The sequence below is a fragment of the Bos mutus genome, chromosome 23 (genome assembly GCF_027580195.1).
Source record: "Bos mutus isolate GX-2022 chromosome 23, NWIPB_WYAK_1.1, whole genome shotgun sequence".
NCBI lineage: Eukaryota > Metazoa > Chordata > Mammalia > Artiodactyla > Bovidae > Bos > Bos mutus.
Window position 1 is genome coordinate 12,624,347 of NC_091639.1, and position 15,778 is coordinate 12,640,124.

The 15,778-nt window shown below is 37.4% G+C and overlaps 1 protein-coding gene across 1 annotated transcript in view; it reads right to left on the reverse strand.

Moving 5' to 3' along the window:
* The window catches only part of NUP153 (nucleoporin 153), a 71,330-nt gene that overhangs the window by 23,949 nt on the left and 31,603 nt on the right, over positions 1-15,778 (reverse strand). The window contains exons 12-16 of the mRNA XM_070361020.1: positions 10,747-10,884; positions 10,031-10,129; positions 8,288-8,375; positions 3,852-3,977; positions 310-930 (exon numbers count right to left, since the gene is read on the reverse strand). Coding sequence (XP_070217121.1) covers positions 310-930; positions 3,852-3,977; positions 8,288-8,375; positions 10,031-10,129; positions 10,747-10,884 — 1,072 coding nt within the window. The remainder of the gene's footprint in view (positions 1-309; positions 931-3,851; positions 3,978-8,287; positions 8,376-10,030; positions 10,130-10,746; positions 10,885-15,778) is intronic.

Genomic DNA, 15,778 nt, shown 5'->3' on the forward strand with positions numbered 1-15,778 from the left:
ATCTGTATCAGCCAACTTTGAAAATGATCACGAAGAGCCAGAAGTTTCTAATAAAAGTGCAAACAAAGAAGAGGTCAAAGCAAGTGCTGGACTGATTAACACACAACCTAGCTTAAGAGAACATGCAGTGCCAGTTCCAAGCAAGTCATTTTCATCTCAAGACAGTTTGGAAAATTACGACATATGAGGAAATGCTTGTCCTGAAACACCTAAAATACTGAGGTTGTTCTTAGCTGTTTTACAGAGAATCGAATTAAAATGTTCTATTGAAGTAATGAACAAAATTATTCCAAACAGCCATAAACGTACCTGGTTTCTCAGACATACAGGACACACACTTATTGTCTTCTGCATTATTAGAAACACAGCACACTGGACACTCCCAAGATCCCACGGGCCTTTTGAATTTATCTGCAAATCCTAAGGCACCAGTGGTCACAGTGCAGCTGGAGGAGGAAGCAGCCACAGTTACAGCACTTTCTGAAGCCACTGGCAACGTAAGGACTCGCTTAACACCAGTTCCCGGTTTCGGTGTTTCACAAGCTACACATTTTATCGCTTCAGGTTTATTCTGCACTAAACAGGTATCACAATCCCAAGTTCCTACAGCTGGTTTAAATTTGTCTCCGAAGCCTGCCGTCCCTGGCGTGGAAAGAGTCACTTTGCCGCTTTTACTTGGTGTCCCGGCTGCAGTCTGTTTAGCAGAATCTTTAGGTAGCAATTTTGTTGCTTGGCAGGCTACGCACTTGTTGTCTGTGACTTTGTTCTGGAGTAGACAAGTATCACACTGCCACGATGACCCAGCTTTTAAACCTTCCCCAAACCCAGTTCCACTAGAAGAAAAGCTGCTTATTGCTGGTCTTGTGTGAACTACCGGGCTTGTGGTGGCAGGCTGAGCAGCGAGAGAATCTGCCTTCGATGATGCGAAACCTACAACCAGGGGGAAGAGGGGCATGGGAGGGGAAAAATTAGTTAATGTTTTGATTAGAATGTCTCCCTGTTTACTGTTAATAAATATTAATAACATTAATTAATATTGGGGTGGCCAGAAAGTTCATTTGGGTTTTTTTCCGTAAGACCTTACAGAAAAACCCAAAACAAACTTTTCAGCCAACTCAGTAACATGATACACTTATAGCTGTTAGTAATATTATTCCTGGGAGAAAACATTTTTTACCTTAATTTCCGAATTATTACAATCCAAGAACTACTTATGAGTTTTCACCTAAGCTGTATTTCTAGTACTAATTACACAGTTAGTAACTGACAACCCAGTTAAAAGTCTACAGAAGGTGTTTTGTTTATAGTGTATCATCATCCTCTAGGAATCTTAGTTTACTATAGTTCAGCTTACTTAACTTATATGCAGAGTACATCATGAGAAACGCTGGGCTGGAAGAAGCACAAGCTGGAATCTAGATTGCCGGGAGAAGTAACAATAACCTCAGATATGCAGATGACACCACCCTTATGGCAGAAAGTGAAGAGGAACTCAAAAGCCTCTTGATGAAAGTGAAAGAAGAGAGTGAAAAAATTGGCTTAAAACTCAACGTACAGATAACTAAGATCATGCGTGGCATCTGGTCCTATCACTTCATGGGAAATAGATGGGGAAACAGTGGAAACAGTGTCAGACTTTATTTTGGGGGGCTCCAAAATCACTGCAGATGGTGGCTGCAGCCATGAAATTAAAAGACGCTTACTCCTTGGAAGGAAAGTTATGACCAACCTAGACAGCGTATTAAAAAGCAGAGACATTACTTTGCCAACAAAGGTCCATCTAGTCAAGGCTATCGTTTTTCCAGTGGTCACGTATGGATGTGAGAGTTGGACTGTGAGGAAAGCTAAGAGCCGAAGAATTGATGCTTTTGAACTGTGGTGTTGGAGAAGACTCTTGAGAGTCCCTTGGACTGCAAGGAGATCCAACCAGTCCAGTCTGAAGGAGATCAGCCCTGGGATTTCTTTGGAAGGACTGATGCTGAAGCTGAAACTTCAGTACTTTGGCCACCTCATGCGAAGAGTTGACTCACTGGAAAAGACTCTGATGCTGGGAGGGATTGGGGGCAAGAGGAGAAGGGGACGACAGAGGATGAGATGGCTGGATCGCATCACCGACTCGATGGACAGGAGTTTGAGTGAACTGCAGGAGTTGGTGATGGACAGGGAGGCCTGGCGTGCTGCAATTCATGGGGTCGCAAAGAGTCGGACACGACTGAGAGACTGAACTGATTGATAGTTCAGTCAATACCTAATTTATGACTTGGGGCTTCCCAGGTGGCTCTGATGGTAAAGAATCCACCTGCCAATGCAGGAGACCCAGGTTTGATCCCTGAGTCAGGAAGATCCAGGAAGGGAATGGCTAACCACTCCAGTATTCTTGCTTGGAGAATCCCATGGACAGAGGAATTTGGCAGGCTACAGTCCATGGCGTCGCAAAGGGTCAGACATGACTGAGCCACTGAACTGAACTGAAGGTATACACATAGAATCATGAAATAATGAGGAAAGGTTTGTGGTATCATTTAATTGACTCACTCGAGCTGTACTTTATTTGGAGAAACAACCTTTCAATCCTTTTACTTTGGACCAATTAACTTTTATTCTACATACACCAAAAAAATCTCTAGACTGTAGAATCAAAGGAAAGAAAAACAGAGGGAAAGATGATACAGAAGGTTGTTAGAGGCTTTTAGTGGCACCAAGAAATAATCCAGCCTAGAGCTATTTTTCCCTGAAAGACAAAGCAATTCCACATACTTCAGTTACTCCCAACAGACAACAATGTACTGTTTAATGATTAACCTGAGTCACGAAAGTTGGCAAAATTTTAACAGCAACCACTTCAAGGTGTTACAGTTTTTTCTTTTTTGGATTTTTAGTATTTCTCTCAAGAGAACATATAACTACTCCAAGTTTTTGCTTTCTGAAACAGTTTAAAAGAGGGAGTGGGCATTATGGATCCAGGCAAAGTGAAACTTCTACGATGATAGACTATAATATATGCATTTGATTCTGACTACCACTTGGTTCAACCCAGCACAGGATTCTGGAGCTCTGTCCGTAACTGCATAAAATCGTCTATACTGAGACTCCAGTAAGCAGTATACTAATCCATAAAATGGGAGCTACACCAACCCCCTCCCCCCCAATCTCTCTATATTTTGCAGCAGCCAACCTTCTTACTGAACTCCTATTCACCTATGCATGAACACACGTACTGGATAAATCTAAACTACTTCAGAGCTACTACATTATAAATCCTTTTATATTCTTATTGTATACATCCCAGTTGGAATTATGCTATCCTGATTTTCAAACTGAAAACCCATTCCTATTTGAGCACTTACTTCTATTCATCACCTTCAAATATTACCCACCAGCATTCATATCTTATTTCCTTTCCAGTACTACCCTCCCCCTGCCCCCACACACCCTGTGTGTGTTACAATTAGCAAATGTTTTCTTTCCACTTGGCTTTGTTATATACACACCACAACTGGGGAGTAATCTGAGGACAAGGTAGTTCAGTGCTCTCAGAGAGAGACATGTCCAGGTATATCATCAAGTTTATCTACTTTTTCTAATTATTGGTCCATCTCTATTAACATGCAATTCACATTTTTTTCTTCTATACTTGCTTCTTAGAGATTCCATTTTAGTGCAGTTCCTAAATTCTAAAGGAATAGTTTCTAAAGTCTTTAGCCTAAAAAATTTACACCTGAACTATCACTACATTCAAAAGACAAGACACCATTTTTTAAAAGCCTGAAGTACAACAAAGTGTAACAAACGATACTGAGATGAAATCATGATTTTATAATTAAGATTTGACTATCTCAAGGGCATCTCACCAGGGCTCTTCAGAACATCTAAGACACTTCCTTCTTTCAGGGTTTTCGCCACTCTGAAAGGGCTCTCGCAATCTTCATCTTGCTTCTTCTTACAGCTTGTACTGTTCACTGCAGTGGTATCTTGAGCTGTAATTTTTGTAATTGTAAAAGATATTATGACAAGAAAAAGCAAGTTACATGCATTAGAAAGATCTTTCAATCAACTTCTTAAAAAAAGAAAAAAAATTACCATAACCCAAAGATAATGAACAACAAAGGATTGTACATCTCTCCTCCAAGAGAGTAAAAATATATATATATAAACTATACATAACCTACAAATGAGTCAGTTATAGATCCACTATAATGGTAAGAGTCAATGAGTTCACCAGTAATTAAGAAAATCAAAACAAGTCTTACAGAGGACATGGCCACTGGGACAAGCTCAAACACTGTATGAAATACGCCTTGATTATACAGAAACTTTAAACTGATTTAAAAACAACATTCAGACTTTCCTGGTGGTCCAGTGGTTAGGAATCAGCCTGCCCATGCAGGAACATGGGTTCGATTCCTTGGTCCAGGAAGATTCCACATGCCCTGGGGTAAGTAAGCCCACGAACCACACCTCCTGAAGCCTGCGCCCCCCCCAGAGCCTGTGCTCCCCCAACAGAGAAGCCACCGAGACGAGAAGCAGAGAGCAGCCCCTGCTTGCCGGAACTACAGAAAGTCCATGTGCAGCAAAGAAGACCCAGGGCAGTCAAAAATAGTTTTTAGAAGTTTTTAAAATGTTTAAAGCTTTTAAAAATGATTGTTTAAGTCAGATACTTCTTCTAAAAATTCACCCTATGATGGAAAATACCTGTCAGTTATTATGCTGAAAACCTGAATGATAAATACACGATAAACTAGCTACATAAATTACAGAACACTGACACGATGGAATGCTATGCAGCCACAAAAATCATTCTCAGAACAGTTACAGGAAAGAGTAGGTTAGAAAGTCCAGAAGATTGTGCCTGTTTACATCTACAGTAATGCTGTTACTTTTTGTTTCCCAAACTTGCTAAAATGAATATATACTTAAAATCAGTATAATGTTCTTATGCTTAAAATACTCTACACTGTATGATAATCATTTTGTCAACACATTTTTAAGGGGGAGTGTTTCTGTTTACAGCTGAAGTATTGTTTGAAAATTACCTGACGGTTGCATGTGTGTGTGTGTGCAGAGGAGTGAAGGTGGGAGAAACAGGACTGGTCACAAAATGGCAAAGGCTGAAGCTCAGTAAAGTGTATCTGGGGATTCAGTCTACTATTCTATTTCTGAGAATGCCTGAAATTTTCAAAAGTATAAACAGGTTTTTTTAAGTTTTCACCAATTTAGTAGTAACGGGTAAAGCAGTTCAAGAAAACCTATCTACGCTTACTTCACATCATGAGCAAAAATTAATTCAAAATGGATTGATGATCAAAACAAGAGAACTAAAACCATAAAACTCTTGAAAAGAAAACCTAGGAGGTACATCTTCATGACCATGACAGTGAATTCTTAGGACACCAAAAGCAGAAGAAAAAAAACTAAACTTCAGTAAAATTAGAAATCTCTGTGCATCCAAGGACATAAGAAAGTGACAAGACAATCAACTGAACAGGAAAAAAATACTTGCAAATCACATACCTGATAAAGATCTAGTATCCAGACCATACAAAAAGGCAAGTAACTCAGCAACACAAAGAGAAACCAATTTAAAAAATGGGCAAAGGATTTAAACAGACATTTCTCCCAAAAAGATATGTAAAAGGCCAAAAGCACATGAGAAGATGCTAAACACGAGTTCAAGTTTTTAAAGCACAAGGCATCCATCGTCCTTGCTTGGTCCTGCAATAAATCTTTCTCCATTAAAAAGAAAAACGAAAACTAAACACAGGCCTCAGGGAAATAAATGTAAATCAAAACCACAACGAAGCATCGCTTCATACCCACTAGGACGGCTATCATCAAAAAACGGAAAAGAATAAGCATGGTGAGAACGTGGAGAGTCCTGCTGGTGGGAATGTGAACAGGCTGGCTGCTGAGAAGTTTTATTAATTACTCAAAAAGTTAAATGTAGGACTACCATCTGACCTGTCAATTCCATTCCTAGGTACATCCTCTGAAGTACCGAAGCCAGTATTGAAACAAACACAAGTACACGTACCTTTATTAGCAACACTATTCACAACAGTCAAAAGGTGGAATGACCCAGATGTCCACCAACAAATAAATGGATAAGTTATGGTATATCAAAAGAGCGGAGCGTCATTCAGCCACAAAGGAATGATGTTAACAGTACACATTACGACACAAACAAACCTTGAAAACCTGAGAGAAGCCAGATGCACAAAGTCACACTGTATGATTCCAGAACAGGTGAATACACAGAAATAGAACATGGATTACTAGTTGCCAGCAGTTAGGGGGAACAGGAAATGGAGAAAAACTGGTTAGTGGGTACTTCCTTTCAGGAGTGATAACATGTTTTGTACTAATTAAAGGTGGTGACTGCACAACACTGTGCATGTAGTAAACACCACTGAATGCTTCCCTTTAAACGATCAACTTCATTCCTGTCATTGTTTAGTCACTAAGTCACGTCTGACTCTGCAACCCCATGGACTGTATGTAGCCCGCCAGGCTCCTGTGTCCATGGGGTTTCCCAGGCAAACACCATTTCCTTCTCCAGGGAATCGTCTCAACTCAAGGATCGAACCTGTGTCTGCTGTATTGGCAGGCGGGTTCTTTACCCCTGAGCCACTAGAGAAGCCCATGATTATATCTTATCTCAATTTCACCTCAATAATAAAAATGTGCAAAAACCAAAACACCATACCTACTTCTTACAATTGTGTCAAAATGAAGAAAAATTGGCTTTTATTCATTATCACATTCTATATTCCTTTACAGTCAAAATTGAATTGCTTTTAGAATTTAAGGTAAATTTTAAGGATTTCTTCCAGCGTACTCAAAGAGATGGAAAAAGATAATGTGAAAATTAGCTCCTATCATACAGTAATTAACCATGACTTCCAATTTTCAATCAGCTTTTCAAATCAGCTTACCAAAGTGGTAAGAAACAGAGGTGTCAATGTAAGAACAATTCTATATATACTACTTAAAATACACGTCTTAAAAACTCTTGAGTAATTTCCCCACATGTAATGAAACACAAAAGTTGTTTTAACAAACTTACTCATTCAGGGATGATTAGTAAAGCATTAGTAAAAATGGAAGCATTTTAATGCCTTTCCCTCATAATCAGGCATAAAAATGAAATTTGAATAGGTTTATTCCTTCTTGAATTCACAGTAACATTAAAGAAAAAAAAGTCATATGTTAAGTACACCTGAAATATACTTGTTACTTTCTCTTACACAGGGCTGTTTTATTCCACAGAAGTTAAGACTGCAAACATACCAGTCAAATTCTTATTCTGTGCTACCTGCAGAACCTATACTCTTGTCTTCCAGACCATACAAACCAAAGATCTTCTCAGCTTAGGGGTCCTGGTTCTTTGATATTCTGATTTTTTTTTTTTTTAATCTATCTATGAGGGAAGATCTAGTTTTTTAAGATTCCCAAACTCAGCAGATAGTCAAAGAAACACTTCTGAATAAGGCAACAGCCCCATAACTGATACCTCAGCCCATAATGCCCCTCTCCCACCCACACCCCCTCAACACACTGCTGTTACTGCAAGGAACCATCTCACACCCCGCCCCCCAGAGTATAAAAATCATGCAGTGTTTTCCTATCATTCAAATTAAAATTCAATTATTTAGCATAGCACTCAAGAATCTTTAGAACTTAAAGCTACCTCTCAATCTCATGACAAATTATTTGCTATTTTCAAAGTGCATCAGGCTTTTCCTCTTGTTGTCTTGTATTTGCTGTTTGTTGGGGGAAAAGCCCTTCCTCTCAATTCTTGACCTGAGCAGTTTAGCCCAGATGATTCTTCATTCCCCAAGCACCCAATACTTGAGAGCACACATCATGACCACCACAGCAAATTCCTATGGTCTAATTATCTATTCAGATATATAATTTTTTGAGAAAGAGCCCATTTTTTGAGAAATTATGTACTACTACTGTCTGCAGAGGCTGGTATAATCCTTATGCATAAAAATGCTTGTGAACTCAAGAGAAACCCAGAGATGGAATCCACTGTAATTACAATGTGGAACACCCTTGAATTTCCTATACTGAGATTTCATTTATAATAAACTGTCACTTTTTTGGGATTAAACTGGATAAATTTGCTACTGTGACCATCCCCTTCACAAGCTGTAACTTATTCACATTTAGGGAGCTAATTATATTCACATAAAAGCATTTACAAGAATGGCCAAAGGTAAAAGAAGTAATTTGAAATATTAACCTATTTTTATGTAAACTATTATGAGAAAAAGTGTCTTACCTGAACTGCTTGTAATTGGTTCTGAAACACTACTAGGGCCAGAAAGCTCTGCTGTTTTTGCCACAGGCACACTAAATGTAAATCCAATCTGTAGAGAGAGAAGGTGTCCTTTAACTGTCCATTTAGCTGCAAACAACCCATCAAATATAAAGCTCTATTTCAAGTCAAAAAAGTATACTGGATTTCACATATTCTAAGATTCACAGTTTTTCCTATTTTAAATCTCTAAAATCGGTGTGCTTCTTATAATGAATGATGTGTCCTAGTTTAACAAGAGCATTTTAAATTTCTAAAGCATTTTTTCATTCAAAGCATTACATAAAATAATAATGTATTCCTGATGCCCACTTTCGGGTTTCTAAATGCCATTTCCTAATAAAAAGTATGAGACTTCATGGACATCGAGTAGATTTCAGGCATTTGGCAGGGAAATTACAAAATAATCTGGAACATCTAGTTGTAACAGAAAACAAGCCAAGGACACAGTAAAAAAACAGAAGGTAACATGTCTAGTCAAGGCTATGGTTTTTCCAGTGGTCATATATGGATGTAAGAGTTGGACTGTGAAGAAGGCTGAGCGCCGAAGAATTGATGCTTTTGACCTGTGGTGTTGGAGAAGACTCTTGAGAGTCCCTTGGACTGCAAGGAGATCCAACCAGTCCATTCTGAAGGAGATTAGCCCTGGTATTTCTTTGGAGGGAATGATGTTAAAGCTGAAACTCCAGTACTTTGGCCACCTCATGCGAGGAGATGACTCATTGGAAAAGACTCTGATGCTGGGAGGGATTGGGGGCAAGAGGAGAAGGGGACGACAGAGGATGAGATGGCTGGATGGCATCACTGACTCGATGGACTTGAGTCTGAGTGAATGCTGGGAGTTGGTGATAGACAGGGAGGCCTGGTGTGCTGCGATTCATGGGGTCGCAAAGAGTCAGACACGACTGAGTGACTGAACTGAACTGAACATATTTAAATGATACACATGCCAAATAGAGATGGGGCAACTAGAACATCAAACTTACGTACTATTTTTTTTTAGTATTTATGTATTTAGCTGTGCTGGGTTTCAGTTGTGCTATGTGGGATCCAGTTCTTCAACCAGGGCCCGAGCCTGGGCCCTCTGCACTGGGTGGAGGGGCCGCAGGCTGGCAGGCGGGGTCCCAGCCACTGGCCACCAAGGAAGTCTCCAACTTATATACCACTCTTACTCAAAATATTTACTATGAAGAAACAAATATATAGTGGCACATAAAACCTTCCAACTTTTCTAGATTAAAGCCAATCCAAGAGACATGCTAACTTAATGCAATATGACTTAGTTGCTAAGTCTTAATTGTAACTGGATCCGGTACCAAGAGAAACAAAACAGCAATTAAACGAGAGTCTGAGGCTGATGGGTAAATCTGAATGTGCACACTATGTTACTATTAACATCATGTTACATTTTTTGGGGTATGACAACTGTATTATGGGTATGCAAAAAGTATCTTTTTTCTTAGGGGATACAAAGAAAATTAAGGATACCAAAATATCTCCATCCTAACTTCCAAATGGTACATGAGAAGATGCATACATATATATATACACATATATTTTGTGTATAGATGTTCAAAGTTTTCTGTACATTGGAATTTTTTTGGTAAGAAAAATGGCATTTCTTACCAGCAATGGTAAATTACAGCTTAAAAATACAGTATGCCTTTGGAATCAATCAATATGCAACACTCTTTGCTTGCTACTTACAGATGACGGAGGTAGTACATCTGACTCAGTAGATTTTACAATTGGAGATGAAAATCTAAACAAGGGGCTGCCAGTGCTGTTTGGAGAGGTCACTTGTACCTGGTTTTTCAAATTATTAAAGAAATGACAGAAAAAGCTTTTTAGAAAAAGAAATTGGCAGTGAAATAGACCTTAAGCAAATTAATTACAAAGAAGCCAAAAGCATTTTTTTCCCTTTTAAATTAAAAAAAAAATCACTTTTAATTTCTGAAAACTACTCAACATGAAACTGTTATAAGATTTGGCTTCCTCTTCAAAGAGGAATATACATGATCTTGGAGGGAGATAATTACTTAAGGGAGAAAAATAAACATCTATAAGAAATGTTCAGAAAAAGTAAGTCAGGAAAAAAGCAAACAAATTTTAGGAGCAGATTAAAGATGTTAATCCTACTTGAGAAATTTTTTAAAAAAGCAGAAATTCATTATTAACCAAAAATAAAGTATTTTCAATGGAAATATTGTTTGAAAACAGACTTACAATACATTCATAAGAATTGAAGAATGTTCCCATTACGATGTACATTTTTTTAAAAAGCCAATGCTATTTCCGTTTTTCTCAAATTTCTGAGTTGTTAATTCCCATAGTGAAAATTAAGCACTGATTTAATCAGGTTAGTTTTTTTAAAATAAAGAAAAAACAAAAAGCACCTCTATGGAACAATGGGTTTTTTTTACCTTATTTGTTAATGATTGTGAAGGACTAATGGGTGATGGAGAGGAAGTTGTGATCACAGAAGAACTAAAATTGAAGGTAGGCAGTGAAGAACTGGTGATGGGTAGAGAGATTTTCGGTAATACTGGTACTTCCACTTCCTAAAACACAACATATTTTATAATGACAAATTTCATCTTTTGTGTCATTCTGTTTTATCAACGTTATTTTCAGCTAGAACAGATATAGTTACATGTAAATTCAGAATAAACAGGGACGAGGTAGCACTATGCAGTGTTAACAATGTAGGCTCTTGAATAAGAAAAAACTAAACAAGATTTGAATCCCAGCTGTGCCACCAGCCAGAAATGTGACTTTGTGAACCTATCTGTCCTCAGTACCAATTTCATAACTGGTGAAAATGAAAAAAAAAAAAAAAATTAACATATCAGAGTTGTGGTTTAAATATGAAACAAAGTCACTTTTGGTCTTGGCATGTAACATCAGCATTCTAAACATCAGTACTGATGAGTTTGGTGAACTGCTTCGGTTTTTACTTCATTGTAAGCAAAGATCTCCACTAGTCTCAAATTACCCGTATTAGAACAGACAAAAATTGAGTTCCACTTCCGCTAATGGTGGAAGACCTTGTATTTAACCAATGCTCTGACAAGTAACAATTACAGATGCTTGACAATATATTAAAAACAACCATCTGAAAACATTAGAAAGCAACCAAAAGCAAGTAGATATTGGAGGGAAGAAGATACTGAGAAGAAGGGAGGAGTTTCTTGTCCTCTTTGAGTTGGTACCAGTTGGACAGTTGAAATTCAAAGAAAACTGCCAATCTGTTGATTGAGGCATTCAAAGGACAGACTAGGGTGACCACAGTAGCTAGAAAATAAGGGGAGATGAAGTGCCACAGAAGGGGAGTCCCAAGTCTGCATATAAACTCTCCAAATCTCTGGCAGAGCAAATCTGTGTAAACTACAGGTGTATAATAAAGGCACTTGGATAAAACAAAACTAAAACCTGCTCTACAGGTTCTTCAGGGTGAAGGGAAATGATACCAAATGGAGATTTAGATTTCTGGAAGAAGTGGAGAATATGTGAGTAAACTTCTCTTCCTCTTAGTTTCTTTAAAATACACATTAAGTATGTAAAGCAAAAATATATTGTGGATTTACAGCATATCTAAATGTAATATAAATGATATATAGGATAAAATACCAAGGAAAAGGCGGTGGTAAATCAAACTATAAAGTTACAAGATTCTTAAATCTTATAGGAAATGATCAATATTAACACAAAGTAGAATTTAAAAAGTTAAAGACACCATAATCCCAAGAGGACTGTGTAAATTATTAGAAGGGTCAGAGATATAAAACCAACAAATAATTAAAATGGAATGCTAAGAAATATCCAATTAACCCAAAAGAAGGAAGCTTTCAAAAAGAACAAGAGAGAAATAAAAAAATGGGGAAAATAGAAAATAAAAAAAGGTAGACCTTAATCCAACCATACCAGTAATTATGTTATTTATAAGTAAACATGCAAATTAGAAAATTAAAAAAAGGGCAAGCAAGACTCAATTACATGCTCTCTGTAAGAGATTTACTTACATTAAACATAAAGACAGATAAATAGATTGGAAGTTAATGGATGGACAAAAATTTAACTTGCAAATAGTAACCCTAAGAACGCATATTTTAGTATCAGAGTGGCTGGCTATATTAAATACCAGATAAAGTAGATTTCAAGACAAAGAATATTTCCAAAGACTTTTTTAAAGGACATTTAGTAATATTAAAAGGGGTAAATTACTGAGAGGCCACCATAGATAAGGTGTACACGCCAATGAGGGCCTCAAGATAAACAAGCAAAAACTGATATAATTAACAGGAAAAAGACAAACTCACCAAGTAAAAGCTGACAACTTTTAACTCATATCTCAACAATTTACTAGACACATACCTCCCTTCCTACTTCCCGCAAAATTCAGTAAGAACAAAGATGACGTTAGAATTATTACAGTCATCTTATCTGACACTCAACAACCACAGAATACACAATGGGCAAGACTCAAGAAGCAGACCACGTGCTGGGCTACAGCGAGTCTCAATGCATTTCACAACATTAAAGTCATGACTAAACCCACTTCTAAATAATCTATGGATCATATACGAAATCCAAAAGAAAACTAGGAAAATCTTCTCACAGAAACACCACTATAAATCTTCTAGAGGAAAACACAGGAAGACTTTTTTTGTAGACAGGGATAGGTTTCTTAGGATACAAACAGTAAATATAATGGGAAAATGTTTAAGTTCAGACTTCATAAAAGTAAGAACATCTGCTAATCAGAAGACACTGTTAGGAAAAGGAATAGGCAAGTCAGACAGAGAGTAAATATTTGTAAGACACGTATCTTGACAAAGTACTTGGATCTAAAATTTATAGAGTTCCTACAACTGAATAATAGTAAGACAACCCTATTTTTAAAAGACCAAAAGTTCTAAATTAACACTGCTCAAAGGAAGATATTATGGCCAATAAACACATAAACAAGAACAAAATATTAAGCAAGAGGGAAAGGCAAATTAAAATTACAATGAGACATCGTCATACACAAAGCAGAATGGCTAAAATTTAAAAGATGACAATCAACTATTGATAAAGATGTAGAGTAACAAAAGCCCCATCCATTGATGTTACAATTACTTTGGGGAAAGTAAGTCTGTCAGTTACTTAAAAAGTTAAATATATATAACCTCAGGACTTCATGTCTACTGTTGCTGTCTACCTGAGACTATCCCAACATTATGTAAATCAGCAGTATTCCAATATAAAATGAAAAGTTTGGGGGGAAAAAACCCCACAGACTAGGCAACCAACTTGGGCAGCCACTCATTATTAGTATCTCTTTCCTCAGAAATGTGGAGACTGTAACTTGAGTGGAACAAAGCAGGGACAGACAGGTCAGGGGAGGCATCCTGGGGTGCAAAACCAGCAGTGGGCAGGAATGGAGAGGGGGTCCAGAGAAGGGAGAAGGTGATAAAGGGGCTTTGATTTTCATAAAACTCCTCACATTTAGTAAACCAGATAGTAAAAGTCAACAAATTTTTAACCCCCCTCCAAATGTCTCAAAACAGCAAAGTTATATTAAACACATACCTATCTGCAAGACAGCTAAAATTGAGCTATATAGATCAGTCTAAGCTACAGCTGAAGATCTTAGAAACTGTATCTTTAAAAACAGAAACTAAAGGGAAATAAAACTCCCAATCTGTCACCTGGTAAACACTAAACCAAGCTAATGCTTTCCTCTTATCAGGATAAACTTTTAAGAAGGTGGGGCCACACATTTTACCAAGAAATATAAAAGCTTTTCTAAAGAACTATCTAATCCTTTATGAATGAGATACTCACTTTGTTACGTATACATGGGCAAGGCAAATAACTCATTTTCTAAATGTAATGAATCAAATCTACATAAAGAGTTTCAAGCAGAAAAGAAAAATTTTCTAAGTACAAAATTTTATATGCTACATGATCAACTTTATTTTTAAGATGTTGTAATGCAGTAACACATCCCCTCCCTTCCCCACACTCTAGCGCAGCAACAAGTAGAACCTAAGGGCAAAGTCTCAAGACCCGTAACTGAGCCAAGGTCCCCAGCATGATCTCAAATATCAGAACCCAACAGGCATATGGCAGAAAGCCCAAACTGCCAAAGTCAAGCTTCTGATAAGTCAGAGAGGCACAAACGCAGGACAAGATCTTATACTGGAAAAGGGGAGATTAAAAAAAAAAAAACCAAAACACAGACCTCTCACTCTAAGCAAGGCTGCAAAACAAAATACCAATAGATACGAAGGAAACACACACACACAGAGCAATTTCAATCAAAACATTAATTTCACAGTCAACAGAAGACCTCCTACTTAAAAACCTAAAAACATACTCCTAATTCCTCATGGGTCAATGAGAAAGCCACAAATACAATTTCAATTAGAAAAAAAGCACAAATCAAAGTACGATATACATAACTTCAAAGATTTAGCCAGGCTGAAACTGATTTACAGAAGACTGAAATGGACCCAGATGCAACTCAATGTAGTTAGAAAATATACAGTGCAACCTAAACAGAAAAGTTAATTTAACCAATCTTCAGTGAGTCCTTATCGTTTTCAAACTTTCATGTTCAGTATACATAAAGAATTCTTCCCAGTAAAAGAAATAACCCAAAGGGGAAAAAAATGGATCAAGAGAAAATGCAAAATGGCCAAGAAACTCACAAAAAGATGTCTCCTCACCCTAGTAAAGAAGGAAATGCAAATTAAAAATCCAATGGCATACCACTTCACATTCATAACATTAATATTAAAAAGAAAAAAAAAAATCAAGTACTGGTAAAAATAAAGGAAAACCAGATCTACCTGTTATGTGGAAGCATTAAACTGTAAAAGTACCCTGAAGAGCAATAAGGCAAGATGTGTATCATCCCCTACAATCCAACAATTCCATTCCCAGACAAGTAGCCTGGAGAAGTCCTACACGTGTACTGGGGGAGATGTGCATACATGCTCACACTGGCGTGTACAGGAATCAACCCAAAGGCACCTGCAGAATGGGCTGTGCTGAGTCTTCATACTGGATAAATACGTAACAGGGAAAACCTGCTATTTTTTGCAAGACTGATATATTTTACAAATAATAAGGAAAAGGCCCATGAGACAAACACATCATGTTTCAGGAATGGGCAAAATCAAACTACATAATAGTTATTTCAAGGGTCAAATAATTTCAATTGCAATAGTTTTATTTGAAAAATTATGGCTTTAGACTAGGGATACCCAAGAAATTTAAGGTATTAGATTAGGTCACAGTGAAGATGGTTTAAAAAGCCTGATAGTTTAAAACATGCACACACTTTTAAGGAACTGTTTCAATGGTAGATAATTCCTATGCTGGGTCTCCCCTAACCTCATCCTTCCAAGGGACCTCCAGGTGGGTCCCTCATCACCGCATCAAAACTTTTAATAATAAACTTCA